The sequence below is a fragment of the Salvia miltiorrhiza genome, chromosome 5 (assembly GCF_028751815.1).
Source record: "Salvia miltiorrhiza cultivar Shanhuang (shh) chromosome 5, IMPLAD_Smil_shh, whole genome shotgun sequence".
NCBI classification, from domain to species: domain Eukaryota; kingdom Viridiplantae; phylum Streptophyta; class Magnoliopsida; order Lamiales; family Lamiaceae; genus Salvia; species Salvia miltiorrhiza.
The window spans coordinates 29,833,428-29,845,311 of NC_080391.1; the positions used below are offsets into that span (position 1 = coordinate 29,833,428).

The 11,884-nt window shown below is 36.5% G+C and overlaps 1 protein-coding gene and 1 long non-coding RNA gene across 2 annotated transcripts; both read right to left on the bottom strand.

The window, feature by feature from the left end:
• Positions 1–5,920: 5,920 nt before the first annotated feature.
• Positions 5,921–8,865, bottom strand: LOC131025780 (rhodanese-like domain-containing protein 6). The gene is made up of 7 exons (XM_057955566.1): positions 8,809–8,865; positions 8,533–8,655; positions 8,246–8,427; positions 7,528–7,609; positions 6,560–6,642; positions 6,206–6,338; positions 5,921–6,109 (listed from the first exon to the last, which is right to left on the bottom strand). The coding sequence occupies exons 1-7, from the start codon at positions 8,863–8,865 to the stop codon at positions 5,921–5,923; spliced, it is 849 nt and encodes a 282-aa protein (XP_057811549.1).
• Positions 8,866–9,893: 1,028 nt separating this feature from the next.
• On the bottom strand, positions 9,894–10,868 carry LOC131026413 (uncharacterized). The gene is made up of 2 exons (XR_009102291.1): positions 10,801–10,868; positions 9,894–10,112 (listed from the first exon to the last, which is right to left on the bottom strand). It is a non-coding gene; the product is annotated as an uncharacterized LOC131026413 (long non-coding RNA).
• Positions 10,869–11,884: the final 1,016 nt, after the last annotated feature.

Here is an 11,884-nt window from a genome sequence, read left to right on the forward strand (position 1 = left end):
TATTTATCACCTTCATGGCTTGTATGTATGAAATAACTGATATTCTCTCCTTATACTTATCTCTTGAAAACTTAATGCGTCTATTCTTGAAGGTTTGAAGGAGATTTCTCATTTAATGCATAAATCGTAGCATATAATTCTCAGCTAACCAGTCCATTCCTAGGGTTACATCTACGTTCCATATTGGTATAACATCAAGTTATTCGCTACCACCTTAAGTGATCTTACATTCAATTACAGGTTCATATAACTACGCGTTACTACCGTTATCCCTTCTACGGGTGAAAAGTTTTTTTTTTTTTTTTTTTTTTCATGTCTTGACCACTTTGTTCAGTTTGAATTTGTGTCGGTTGATCCCCGAGCATAACTACCTTGGCGTCTAGAGTTTTGTTGAGTAATTCAAAGTACGTAAACTCACCGTGGTTGGCGAATGCCATTCTTATCTCATACTTTAGGCCAGGTCGAAACTTCTTCAGCATCTATTCATCGATGTCCACCTATTGTGGGGCATAACGGATATGTCGCAGCAAATCTGGTCGTACTTGGTCATAGACATCTTGTTTTGCTTGAGGTTGAACATTTTCGTTTCTTTCCACTTATCGCAGATATAAAAAAAAATATGTAATATGTGTCCGTCTTATAGTCTTACTAAGACAAGTTTGCTAACATTCTTGAGTCATTGCTTTTCTTTTGGCCTCCCACCAAAATCTGTAGATCTAGTCAACTGGAATGCAACATATGAAGTCGTTCTGGTGCGGTACAAAGAAAATCAAAGATTCTCTTCATCGTCTTAATCTAGAGTTTACCCTCAACTGGATTCTTAGTTTCATTGATAAAACAATCTTTACTCGAGAAAAAGTTCATCCATCTTTCGTGATGGTTCATTTCTGTCCCCACCTCGTTTCTAGCTTCTCATCTACCAGACATTCTATTTTTAACAAAAAAAAAACGATCATCAATACATTCCTTTTCTCATATCACATGTGTAACACTTTTTCCATGATTCCATCGTGAAATCAGCATAGACAAAATAACTCAAGTCCTTATTCTCAACCTTACGGTTTGTACTATAAATTGTTAACAAAAGGAGTGGTCGATAATAATCAGAGGAGAAATACTAATCTCAACTAATTTAGACACAACTGAAAGTCAATTAACCATGCTATAGTTTGGGTGACTTACTAAGTCAATATACTAACACTTCTTAGTCGTATACCTCAAAAGAATCTACTAGAACAACTCAAAAGTTGCAAAGGCTCAAATCTCGAATGATATAAAGTGCTGCAGAAAATTTGTTCAAGAGACTCAAATAAATAACCAGAGGGTAGAAAGGAGTAACTACCAAGTCGAACAAAATGACCTAGAGTGAGAACCCATCTGATTTTTTTTTTTTTTTTTTTTTAGTTGAAATACAGGGGTTTATAAACCCAAAAGACGTCTACTGAGATTTGGATCATGTGGACTGGCCAGGTCCAACATAATCACTTCCCAGTTACACGGGAAACATCATCCCGAACTTGGTAATTCTGGGTCTTCTAAATTCTCATCATACTATACATAACAAAACTTAAGTTCACACCAGCAAGCTAAAAGCTTAAACTCAGGGTCCTATGTTCTAGACTCTTGTTTCGAAAGTTCAATATTTTTCGACTCTCCTCTCATGTTGCGGTGGTGGTGGCGGAGAATTATCCCGCCTATCTTTCACATCACACTCTTGATGACATCTTTGAGGCATTTTTGAAATCACAAAAGGAAAACTCAACTCGACCAACGCTCTAAGCATCCTCAAAACTCAAGTTCAATTTACTAACTCAACTTTAAGGAAACCCTCACGGTCACCTTAACATTCATCTGTAAGGCAATAAGCACTCACGAAATGCTAACAAAAAGACCACTCTGGTCAACCTAATATATCCATCAGTAGAATGCCTCTTTTTAGAGGACTTACATAAAGGGGTTATATAAACCCTACAAAACCATAGTATCTATCGTAATGTCCCTTCTAAACCGACACCATTAATAGTACTATGTCTCGGTCTGGACCTCTTACAGTAATTGCTACCAGTTAACTCATCTAGTTGCTACTTTAGCACACTAGGAACATCCATCTATTTAACATCAGTAGGGTACTATATTCGCATGCTTATCTATCATCATGTCAAAATCTCAAGTACCAGTATCTCCTAAGTAAGTTATATACATCGCAATGTAATTGCAACTAATCAAAAACGAGGGTGTACCGCGCATACTCTCAAGATCATCCTTAGCTCTAGCCTACATCGACTTCTCTTCTCATCCTCATCAACTCTAGCCCTCCTCGGCTACTTCTCATCCTCATCATCGTTTATCATTTTATCATCTTTGGTAACTGATACTCAAGGATCGACTCGATATCTACTACACTCTTCTAGAGTCCCTGGTAGAAAACAAGCATCCGGTCAGTAGATCCGCATAGAAAATCTGGGTATCTGTAACAAATCCCATCTCCTGTGGGTCCAATGCTCAAGACGACATGTCCCATCATATTGAGTGGCTTTCTTCCTTGCTCAATCCTACCACTCGATTGGTAGCACGGGGACTAGGTGCACGATGCCATCCAGTCTAGTAACAACCATAAGGCTTTCATCCTTTCATAGTCTATGAACATGTGTTTGAAAATCTGCTAGGGTATCTCTGTACCACATACTGTACGCCTCGTCCTCGTATCCGATCTTTCCTGAGTTCGATCTCACAACAGTCCACTTTCGTGCAGTGCCAACAGTCCTGGCCAACCTATAAGGAGAACTTAAAGGTGACTCTAGGAACTAACTCTACTTGGCTCCAGCAACAAAAATAAACAAAACATAACTTAGCAAAACTCCTATTAAGTAGTACTGTTATATTAAAACTCAAGCTCAAAACATCTAAATTCTCATCTCGTCCCGTCTTTACTTAGTAGGGAATCTCTCTAAACAATGATATTAGATCCCTTAATCTAAATCATCGTGACTCAGTAAGACAACTCAACAATTCTCTCTCAAAGCCATCTCCAAAGACTATGGCTCATGATACCTCCTCAAGTACCATTAAGGTTGCGTGAGCAAAACTCGCGTCACAAAATAACTCAACATATCGTACAATATCTCATTGCAGCATGCTAATAACTCATCATTAATCATGCTATTATACTCAAGCTCATAACTCAAACTCATAACTCAAACCAACAAGTACTTAAAGCAATTGCTAATTCTCTCAAGCTTTAGCTCTAAGTTCTCATTTCATCCTTCTACTTAGTAAAAAAAAAATCTCTCTTAACAATGACATTAGATTCCTTCATCTAAATCATCGTGACTTATCACAACTGCTCAAACAATTCTCATCACAAAACATCTCAATTACATCACATCATAACTCATAATTATGCATCCTCAATCATATAACATCATATGATATAAACGCTCTCATGATTCATCATGTAACATCAACATATGCTCTTACAACATAATAACTCATTATTAATCATGTTGTCATCCTCAAACTCAAACTATGCACCTTTAAAGTGTAACATCATAACTCATCATATAACCTCAACATCATGCTCTTCAAAATTTAACGTCAAATAAACTTTGAAATTTTACATACCTCGTTGAGCCTGGTGTGATGGTGCGCTGAGCTCACGGTTGTTAATAACTATTAGTCTAGCGACTCATTCTAGACTAAACTCAAGACTTCTAATTCAGAGCTTTCCTTCGCTCTGATACCACTTTGTCACAGCCCGCCCTAACTAAGGATAGTTAAGCCGAGTGATCTACGACTAGGGATGGGGTTAAAGAAGAAGGGGAAGAAAAGGGGCATCATTTATAGCCGTAAAACTTACTCATCTTAATAAAACTCGTCATTTTTATTCATGAATACTCAATTGAAAATAGTCTATGAAAGACAGCATAAAACTTAATTAATATCATTAATCAAGTTATACATCATATGAAACCATTCTCTTAAGACTCAAAGTATGACATAACATACTATAACATCAACAACATCTTGCAGCGGAAAGTAGCTAGACATATGTATGAAGACATATTCTAGACAGGTTAACTATTTATTAACAACCCTGGAGACTCCGCTCATTGCAGCACCATCATCACATCAGCTCAACCTGCACATTTAGAAAACATATGCAGGGCTGAGTACAAAAGCACTCAGTGGGCACGTATGCCTAGGTATAAAAAAAATACATGCTTCAAAATTGTAAATTGTCATGCCATCATAAACAGTACAGCAAGGGAGTTTTTCGCTAAAAAGGCCCAAGCTTACTAAGTTCATTTGTGATTCTTAAAGTTCGTCTGCAGACTAAGTTCTCTATACATAACGGTATGAAACCGTTATCTATAATGCTTATACATAACGATTTATTACCGTTATGTATGAGGATTTTTCCGTTATGTTTTGTATTTTTTTGTTTTTTTTCCTATCATAGTTAACAGTTTTTTTTCTATACATAACGGTATGAAACCGTTATCTATAATGATTATACATAACGGTTTATACCGTTATGTATGAGGATTTTTCCGTTATGTTTTGTATTTTTTTGTTTTTTTTCCTATCATAGTTAACAGTTTTTTTTCTATACATAACGGTATGAAACCGTTATCTATAATGCTTATACATAACGATTTATTACCGTTATGTATGAGGATTTTTCCGTTATGTTTTGTATTTTTTTTGTTTTTTTTCTATCATAGTTAACAGTTTTTTTTACTTTTTATAACGGTTTTTACCGTTATCTTTGATAGAAATACATAACGATTTTTTTGTACTTTTTATACTGTTATGTATTTCAACTACAACTAGCATATTTAATATTTTTTTCTAGATTTTTATGTTATTTATCTCAAGAAATAAATAAATAACTTTAAAACAACAAAATGATAAAATCACCAATAACAATATTATATATCATCCAAAATATTCATACATTACCATCCAAATGAACCAAGTATCAAGTACATATGATCATTGCATATTTCGATTCAAAATTGAAAGTACCAACTATCTTATAGCTAAAACAAAAATCTATCATATTATGTGTTCTAGCACCAAGTCCTCATGAACTAGTTGACCTGCTATGATGAATTTGCAGCAACTAACTTAGGAGAGAACCCGACACACAAGCTCAACCTGCCAATAGAAAAATAATCCAAATAAAATATGTGAAATAAAAGAAAACTGGACAAGAAAAAGATAACAAACAATATGTTGACTTTTGTTTCACACTACATCATGAATCACATTAGACGGTAAAGGCAAGAAAACATTTCTTTCAAAGTGTCATTCATGACTCCCCGTTCCCTGCAACTTCAAGCAGCAGCAACAATTAGATTTCCTTTACAAGATCCAAAATTGCACAACAGCAAAACCAAGGCAAAATCAGTTTCTTGCCCTGAATTTTAAAGTTTATGTTGCTAAAACAAAATGTAAAAGTTCAGGGGCTTCATAAAACTGAAAAAAACTAAGGGTCTAGTGAACAGTTCAGCCAAAATACTTCTTAATAAGCTCCTTAGAATTAACAGAGAACATCAAGCAAAAACTAGAGTATATGCAGCAAATGTTACAGAAAGCAGAAAGGCAAAGAGATCAGAGATGGGTATATCCTAACTGCGTACAGACACATAGCTCAGCTAACCAGATTGCATACAGGACAGGAGTTAGCAAAAAAATGAGAAGCAACCCTAGATATGTCTTATTCAGTACTCCCTACTATTTAAAACAAGTAGTCTCAAAGAAGTCTTGCTTTCTTTCTTTTTTTGGCAAACAAGTGTAGTTATACAATTTCTACCAAACTTTTTTTTCTTTTCTTAATTTCCCATTTATCTCCATTAAAGTAATTTGTAAACATGTAAAGTGAGATTTTTTTTTAACAGGATAGAGTATATACCAGCTAAAGGATGTCAAGAATAAAACCTTTAACCTTACCTTCACTCGAAGATAGAAGAGACGAGGCTTGATCAATCTCGAGACTCTGATTATCATATGCTGTTTCTGGTACTTCTCCCGACATAGAGCAAATGGATTTAACAGGCTTGCCATTTTTCTGGCACAATTCACAAACATAAGACCGATTTATTTCCTACAAATATTAGTTGCAAACTTTAAATTAGATCCTCCTTAAGCAAAAGTATTTGAAAGCAACGAAATACACAGTTACAATGTGAGTGGAACATACCCGACAATGATCACAGACTAACACAAGCATCCTACAGTGAGTACACCGGCAACGTGAAGTGTAGTTATCAAATGACACGCCACAGAGGAGGCAAGTTCCCAACATAATAGGATCTAAGCTCCCAACAGAAACCCTGAAAGCAGAAATCCATAAGAGTACCTTGTAATCAAAATTGATGTCTTAACGGACAGTCATATGTTGCCTAAACCAGACTAAATCTATTGAATCCTGCAAAAAATAGCAGTATTTGCAGATAAAACTGACATGATCTTCCCAAGCTGTGCAATACAGAAATACGAAAGGCAACAAAAAAATCATGCTAAATGGAAGTAAATTAGATATATGAAAGCGTACCGATGGTCAAAAACAAAATTTTTTCCTTTGAAGAAGCCTCCATCTGGGAATTGTTCCATATATCTCTGGATTCCACCATATAACTGAAAAACAGTCACACCATGAGTAACATCAGCATTCTTGATCCTAACATAGTTTCATGATTTTCATCCCTCAGGGAAAATTTGATTTAGTATTCTCACAATCAGGCTTACACAGGAAGGATAACACAAACAACATAACCAACAGCAGCCATGTAAGCACTAGAAGTTCCCATTACCAAGGAAAACCAACCAAAAACTTTAAGGCAATATAATAAAATGTCTTGAAAATGTACGATATTGATATTTTATCAAACAAAATTGACTTTTCCAAATTAGCTTTGTATCTCAAATGACAAAAAACGGTAGATAATCTCGTTATATGGGTTTACAGGAAAATTCGTTTCTGGAATTGATTTTCTACTAAATGCAATGTGGGCAATGCTCCCGGCATATAAAGCTTACACATAATACTTCATCTTCCTCATGATGCCAGATAATGCAAGAGCTTCCTCAACAACAAAAAGCTGTTGCACCATGGCAAAGGACAAGAAGACTTTTCTACAAGGTAACTAGACATAGGTAATTCTGGTGCATAACTTATAAATCCAAATGGGCCATTTTCGATTTATTCAATATTGTGGAAACCAAAAGTGCCCATTTAGCTTCTCAAAAAAGGTAATTCCTGTTGTCATTCTTCTAGTGCATGAACTCAAGTGCTAGTGCCCAAGCAATTAACAGATCAGTTTAATAATGCAATGTATTATCATGATATGTATAAGAGAATAAAAAGATAAATTCACTTTATCCAATTCAAAACTGGTGGTTTCTTCAATTGGAGCTAGTACTACTTTTTCTTGCTATGATGGTAATTAAGGAAAGTCAACACAAAACAGAAAAGAACGGGCCAAATATAAGTAGCTGCATTTCCTACTCAGAGGAGCTCACCTGAAAAACATTTTCAAAACCAGCACCTTTAGATCTGATATAGGCTGATGCCATCTCACATCTAATTCCTCCAGTACAGTACCTTTAAATGCCAATAAACAAACAATCGAGATCCTCAAAAATGAGTTTGCCAATATAATCGAGGATCATGACGTAGCAAAAAATTGAAATACCCCATAATCACAGATTCACAGCAGTTCAGTGCAATTACGAGGATACACACAAGGAGATCAGGGAGTCGTACAAAAGGCTAACTAGAAGACAACAATGAATGATACTCCTGATATTCCAAACCATAGAGATTAATATGGTGGTAAAAGATCATAAAATATATTAGCCAAGTACCATCAATGAGAAGTTAATCATACTGAGGATAAGAAAGGGTGAAATTCTTTTTATAGAAAATGAGGGAAAGGAAAGGAAGGATTTAAAGGGAGAATGTTTTTTATCCCTCATTTTCTTGTGATAAATTTACAACCCAAGTGACCGCACCCTTACTGATAGCTGCAAAACCATCTACTCAGCAACAGCAAGATGGACATGCACCATGCAGTTAGTTAGAAAAGACAAGGATACAGTGTATGTAGAGATACACTGGAAGGTAAAGCAGGCAACAATGTCAAAGAAGCTTAAAAGTAGAAACCACAACTGACATCTGCTCAACTGGAATCAAAAGAGCTAGAATCTAGTACATTACTGGTACAACACAAGTACTCACATAAGGATATTATTCCCCCACAATTGCTCGGAATTGTCATCAATCCATGAGGGCAAGTCACTATACTGCCTGATCGCTGGATCCAATGTTTTGATATCTGGAGCATGAAACTTGCCTATTCTCGTCTCGTACAAGTTTCTTGCATCTAACAGTATCAGTTCCTTGTTGGAGCCACTACTTAACTCTTGACATTCACTTGGGAAAATAACAAGAAATTCAATAGTAGAAGACTTGGCAACAAGAGCAGTATAATGTCAACAATAAATGAAAGCTCAAAGTACACAAACCAATAAAGAGAGAATACCAGCATTCTGAAGAACAGAGTGAAATTCAGCTGCCGAGAGATGTCTCCCAGCATTTGAAATCTCCGGAGACTTCAACAAGGGATGAGAGCTTAACGTCACCAGTTCCTATGGACAGTATGATAGCCCGTTTCAGCTTGAATGTGAGGGAACGAAAGCAGATGCCTTCTGCAATCCCAATTGATTTAGATATAGTGAAACACAGAACAACCTAGGAAGTTTACTACTGTCTAGAAACAGAAAGACCCAACCAGTTCATACTTTTGCCTTTGAAGTCCCTATAGTGGGACCTGCTGCAACAACATGCTCATGACTCATCCTTATTCAAATAAATAATATTATCAGGCGAATTAAGTTGAGGCCAACCTTGACTATCCGGATACAATTTAATCCATAACAATGAAACAGATTACAAGAGTCTGATGATAGAAAAACAATTTATCTTATAACACAAATAAAGGTAGAAATATACATTCAGAGATAAATGATAAGTATGAAACACTGATACGTCCTGAAAATCATCCAAAATGAGAACAAGGACACAAAAATTATAAGAGATGCTACAAGCACACAGCCAACATCTATCCAGATGCCTCTCCCTTCAAAGCATCAGAATCAGCCTGGTGTAGAGCTCCCACTGTAAGGACCTAAGAGTAACTTTTCAGCTATACGAAGCTTACAATCAATGTCAAATAAAGGGGAAAGAAACAAACATAATTGTCTTTTGATTATCAAACAGTTAGCTGTGCAAAGAGTTTCGAATAAGTAACTAGAAGTAACAACAAACACCCAATTCATTGATGAGATTAACTGAAACAAGAAAACAAAGCAACATTCACATACTTCTTTTCAGAAAGCAGTGTTCAATATTCTCAATTCAGAATAACCAAGAACAAAAAGATGAGATGAACTGAAACAAGAAAAAAAAACTAGCGAAAATTCAAGCCATAAATCCCTAAAATTCGAGTCCAAAATGCCCTAAAATTTGCTACCTTATGCACTCTTCAATTTCATTTAGTTGTTACCTGAATAATGAGGGCGACTGTTGTCGGAGTCAGAGGCCAGGGGCAGTGGTGGTGCGATTGGAGCGGTGGTGGGCGCTGAGCCGACGACGGAGGTTGCTCTGCCCAAATTCAAAAATTACGCAAAGATAGAAATACATATAGAAAATGGAGAGAGAGAGAGAGTATACCGTGGTGGTGGAAGCGAAAGAGAGGTGATGGGGATGGTGTCACGACCGGCCTTAATTAAGGATAATTAATCCGGGAAAATCATGACTGGGGAAGGGAAATTAAGAAGCGGGTTTAGAAAGGGGTGCATAAAAGAATACTCAAAGAGTTTGAATATGCGTGAAATATTCCTTAAAAAGGAAAAAGGCATCGTTAGAGGCTTGAGTAAAACTTTATCAGAGTTTGCAACGGAAGGCGTAACTGAAATAATCAGTGTTTACAGCGGAAAGCATAACTGAGATACATGTATGAAGACATGTATCCTTTCTGAGCCTACTTTAAGTTCGACAAAAGCTCTACTCAGCAACAACACTTCATCGCCCATCACAGCTCAACCTGCACAAACATAAACATCGAAGGGCTAAGTACAAGAGTACTTAGTGGGCAGTTGCCAAGCATATAACATAACATCATTAACAATTTCACAATATCGCATAAGAGGCATGAGTTTCTTTCATATCCTTTGCTCATTAAACATTTCCAAATTCATAAATAGCATAAGGGCATTCTTCATCATCAATCTTCATTAACAAACATCGTGTCGTGGAGAAGGCCTTCCCCAACGAACACGGGCATCGCGCCGTGAGGGGGAGCCTCCCTCAGCGGTCACGGCATCGTACTATTGAGGGAGGCCTCCCCCAATAGACGCTGTAACACTGGCATACTGGCATCGCGCCGCGAGAGAGGCCTCTCTCAGCGGACACGGGCATCGCGCCGTGAGGAAGGCTCTCCTCAGCGGACACGGCATCGTACTGTTGAGGGAGGCCTCCCCCAACAGACGCAAGCATCAAACATAAGCATAAACTTATCAGCGTAAGGCATTCAAGCGTAAATAAGCGTAATCAAACGTAAATTACATAGGGCGTAAATAGTATAAACAGCATAGCGTAAATCATTTAACGTGCAACATAATAAAGCTTAGCTCATTTAAGTGTAATAAAGCATACCACACTTGAAGATCCAATTTGCATTTTAAAGCATAACACTTGCATAGCATTTTATTTACGCATAAGAAATTGCCCACCTGATAGCAAAGTTTTGCTAAGGTACTCTAACTCCTTGTGTAGTTCTTACTCTTGCGCTTGACCTTAATCACGAGAATATAAAATAAGACATTGCCTCGAGGAAAATTCTTAATTAATGAGAAAGCGTAATTTAACTGTGCATGAATCTGGTATGCATGTACTAATTTTCTGAGCGATAATCGGGAATTCTACTATTAATCCTCGTTAATAGATTTAACTAATCCTCGTCTAACGCGATCGAATAAAGTTGTGATTCTTCTTTCCTCATCGGAATATTCTAGTCGTGAAATAAACCTCGCATTTGTACTTGATTGAAAAAGGACTAACTCGGCTTTAAACGAGGTGTGACCTTGTAGAAATTATCGGGCTTTTCGATAGAAACATAATTACTAATGTAACCTCAAATAATTAATCGGCTCAAAAGAGAGTAGCCAATTAATTAAGTAAACCAGTGGCTTTAATGAAAAAAAATGATAGCTCACTTTAAATCTGAAGTCCAAAACAATAATTAATTAAGCAGAAATGGGCTTGAATAATTAATATGAAAGCCCCAATTGAAAATAATTCCTTGGCTTAAGTAAGTAAATAAATCTTAGCCCAAATGAATAAATAATCTAATAGTTGGGCTCAAATAAATGAAGTATGCTAGGCCCGGCTGTAATTAATAATTCAGCCCAATTGAAATGAAATAATAAAGGCTCATCTGAATAAATAAATAAGGCCCAACTGAATAAAATAACTGGGCTTGGTTTAATGAAAATTCAGCCTGTTCCGAAACCAATTAAAGGTGGCCCAATCATAAAAATAAAACAAGGCCCAATTGGATATAATAACAAGCCCAATAATCAATTAGTTGAAAGAGGCCCATTAAAAATTAGGCCCAATTGAATAAATTAGAATTGGCCCAATACAAAAATAATTGGATGACCCAAATTAACTAAATAAATCAAGCCCAAGTAATTAAATGAATGGCCCAAAATTTTAGCCCAACTCATTTCCTTATCTCCTCCATTCGGTCCCTCTCTTTCTTCAAAACAGACGCACGCCTCTCTCTTTTCTCTCTCAAGGAGCCGCTTGCTCCCT

Excerpts from the sequence above, each read along its gene's own strand:
- LOC131025780 (XM_057955566.1), bottom strand. The coding sequence starts at position 8,865 with ATGAGTCATGAGCATGTTGTTGCAGCAGGTCCCACTATAGGGACTTCA. Across the intron at positions 6,643-7,527 it reads GTTTTGAAAATGTTTTTCAG|TTATATGGTGGAATCCAGAG; the intron begins GTGAGCTCCTCT and ends ACTGTTTTTCAG. Across the intron at positions 6,110-6,205 it reads TAGTCTGTGATCATTGTCGG|GAAATAAATCGGTCTTATGT; the intron begins GTATGTTCCACT and ends TAATATTTGTAG.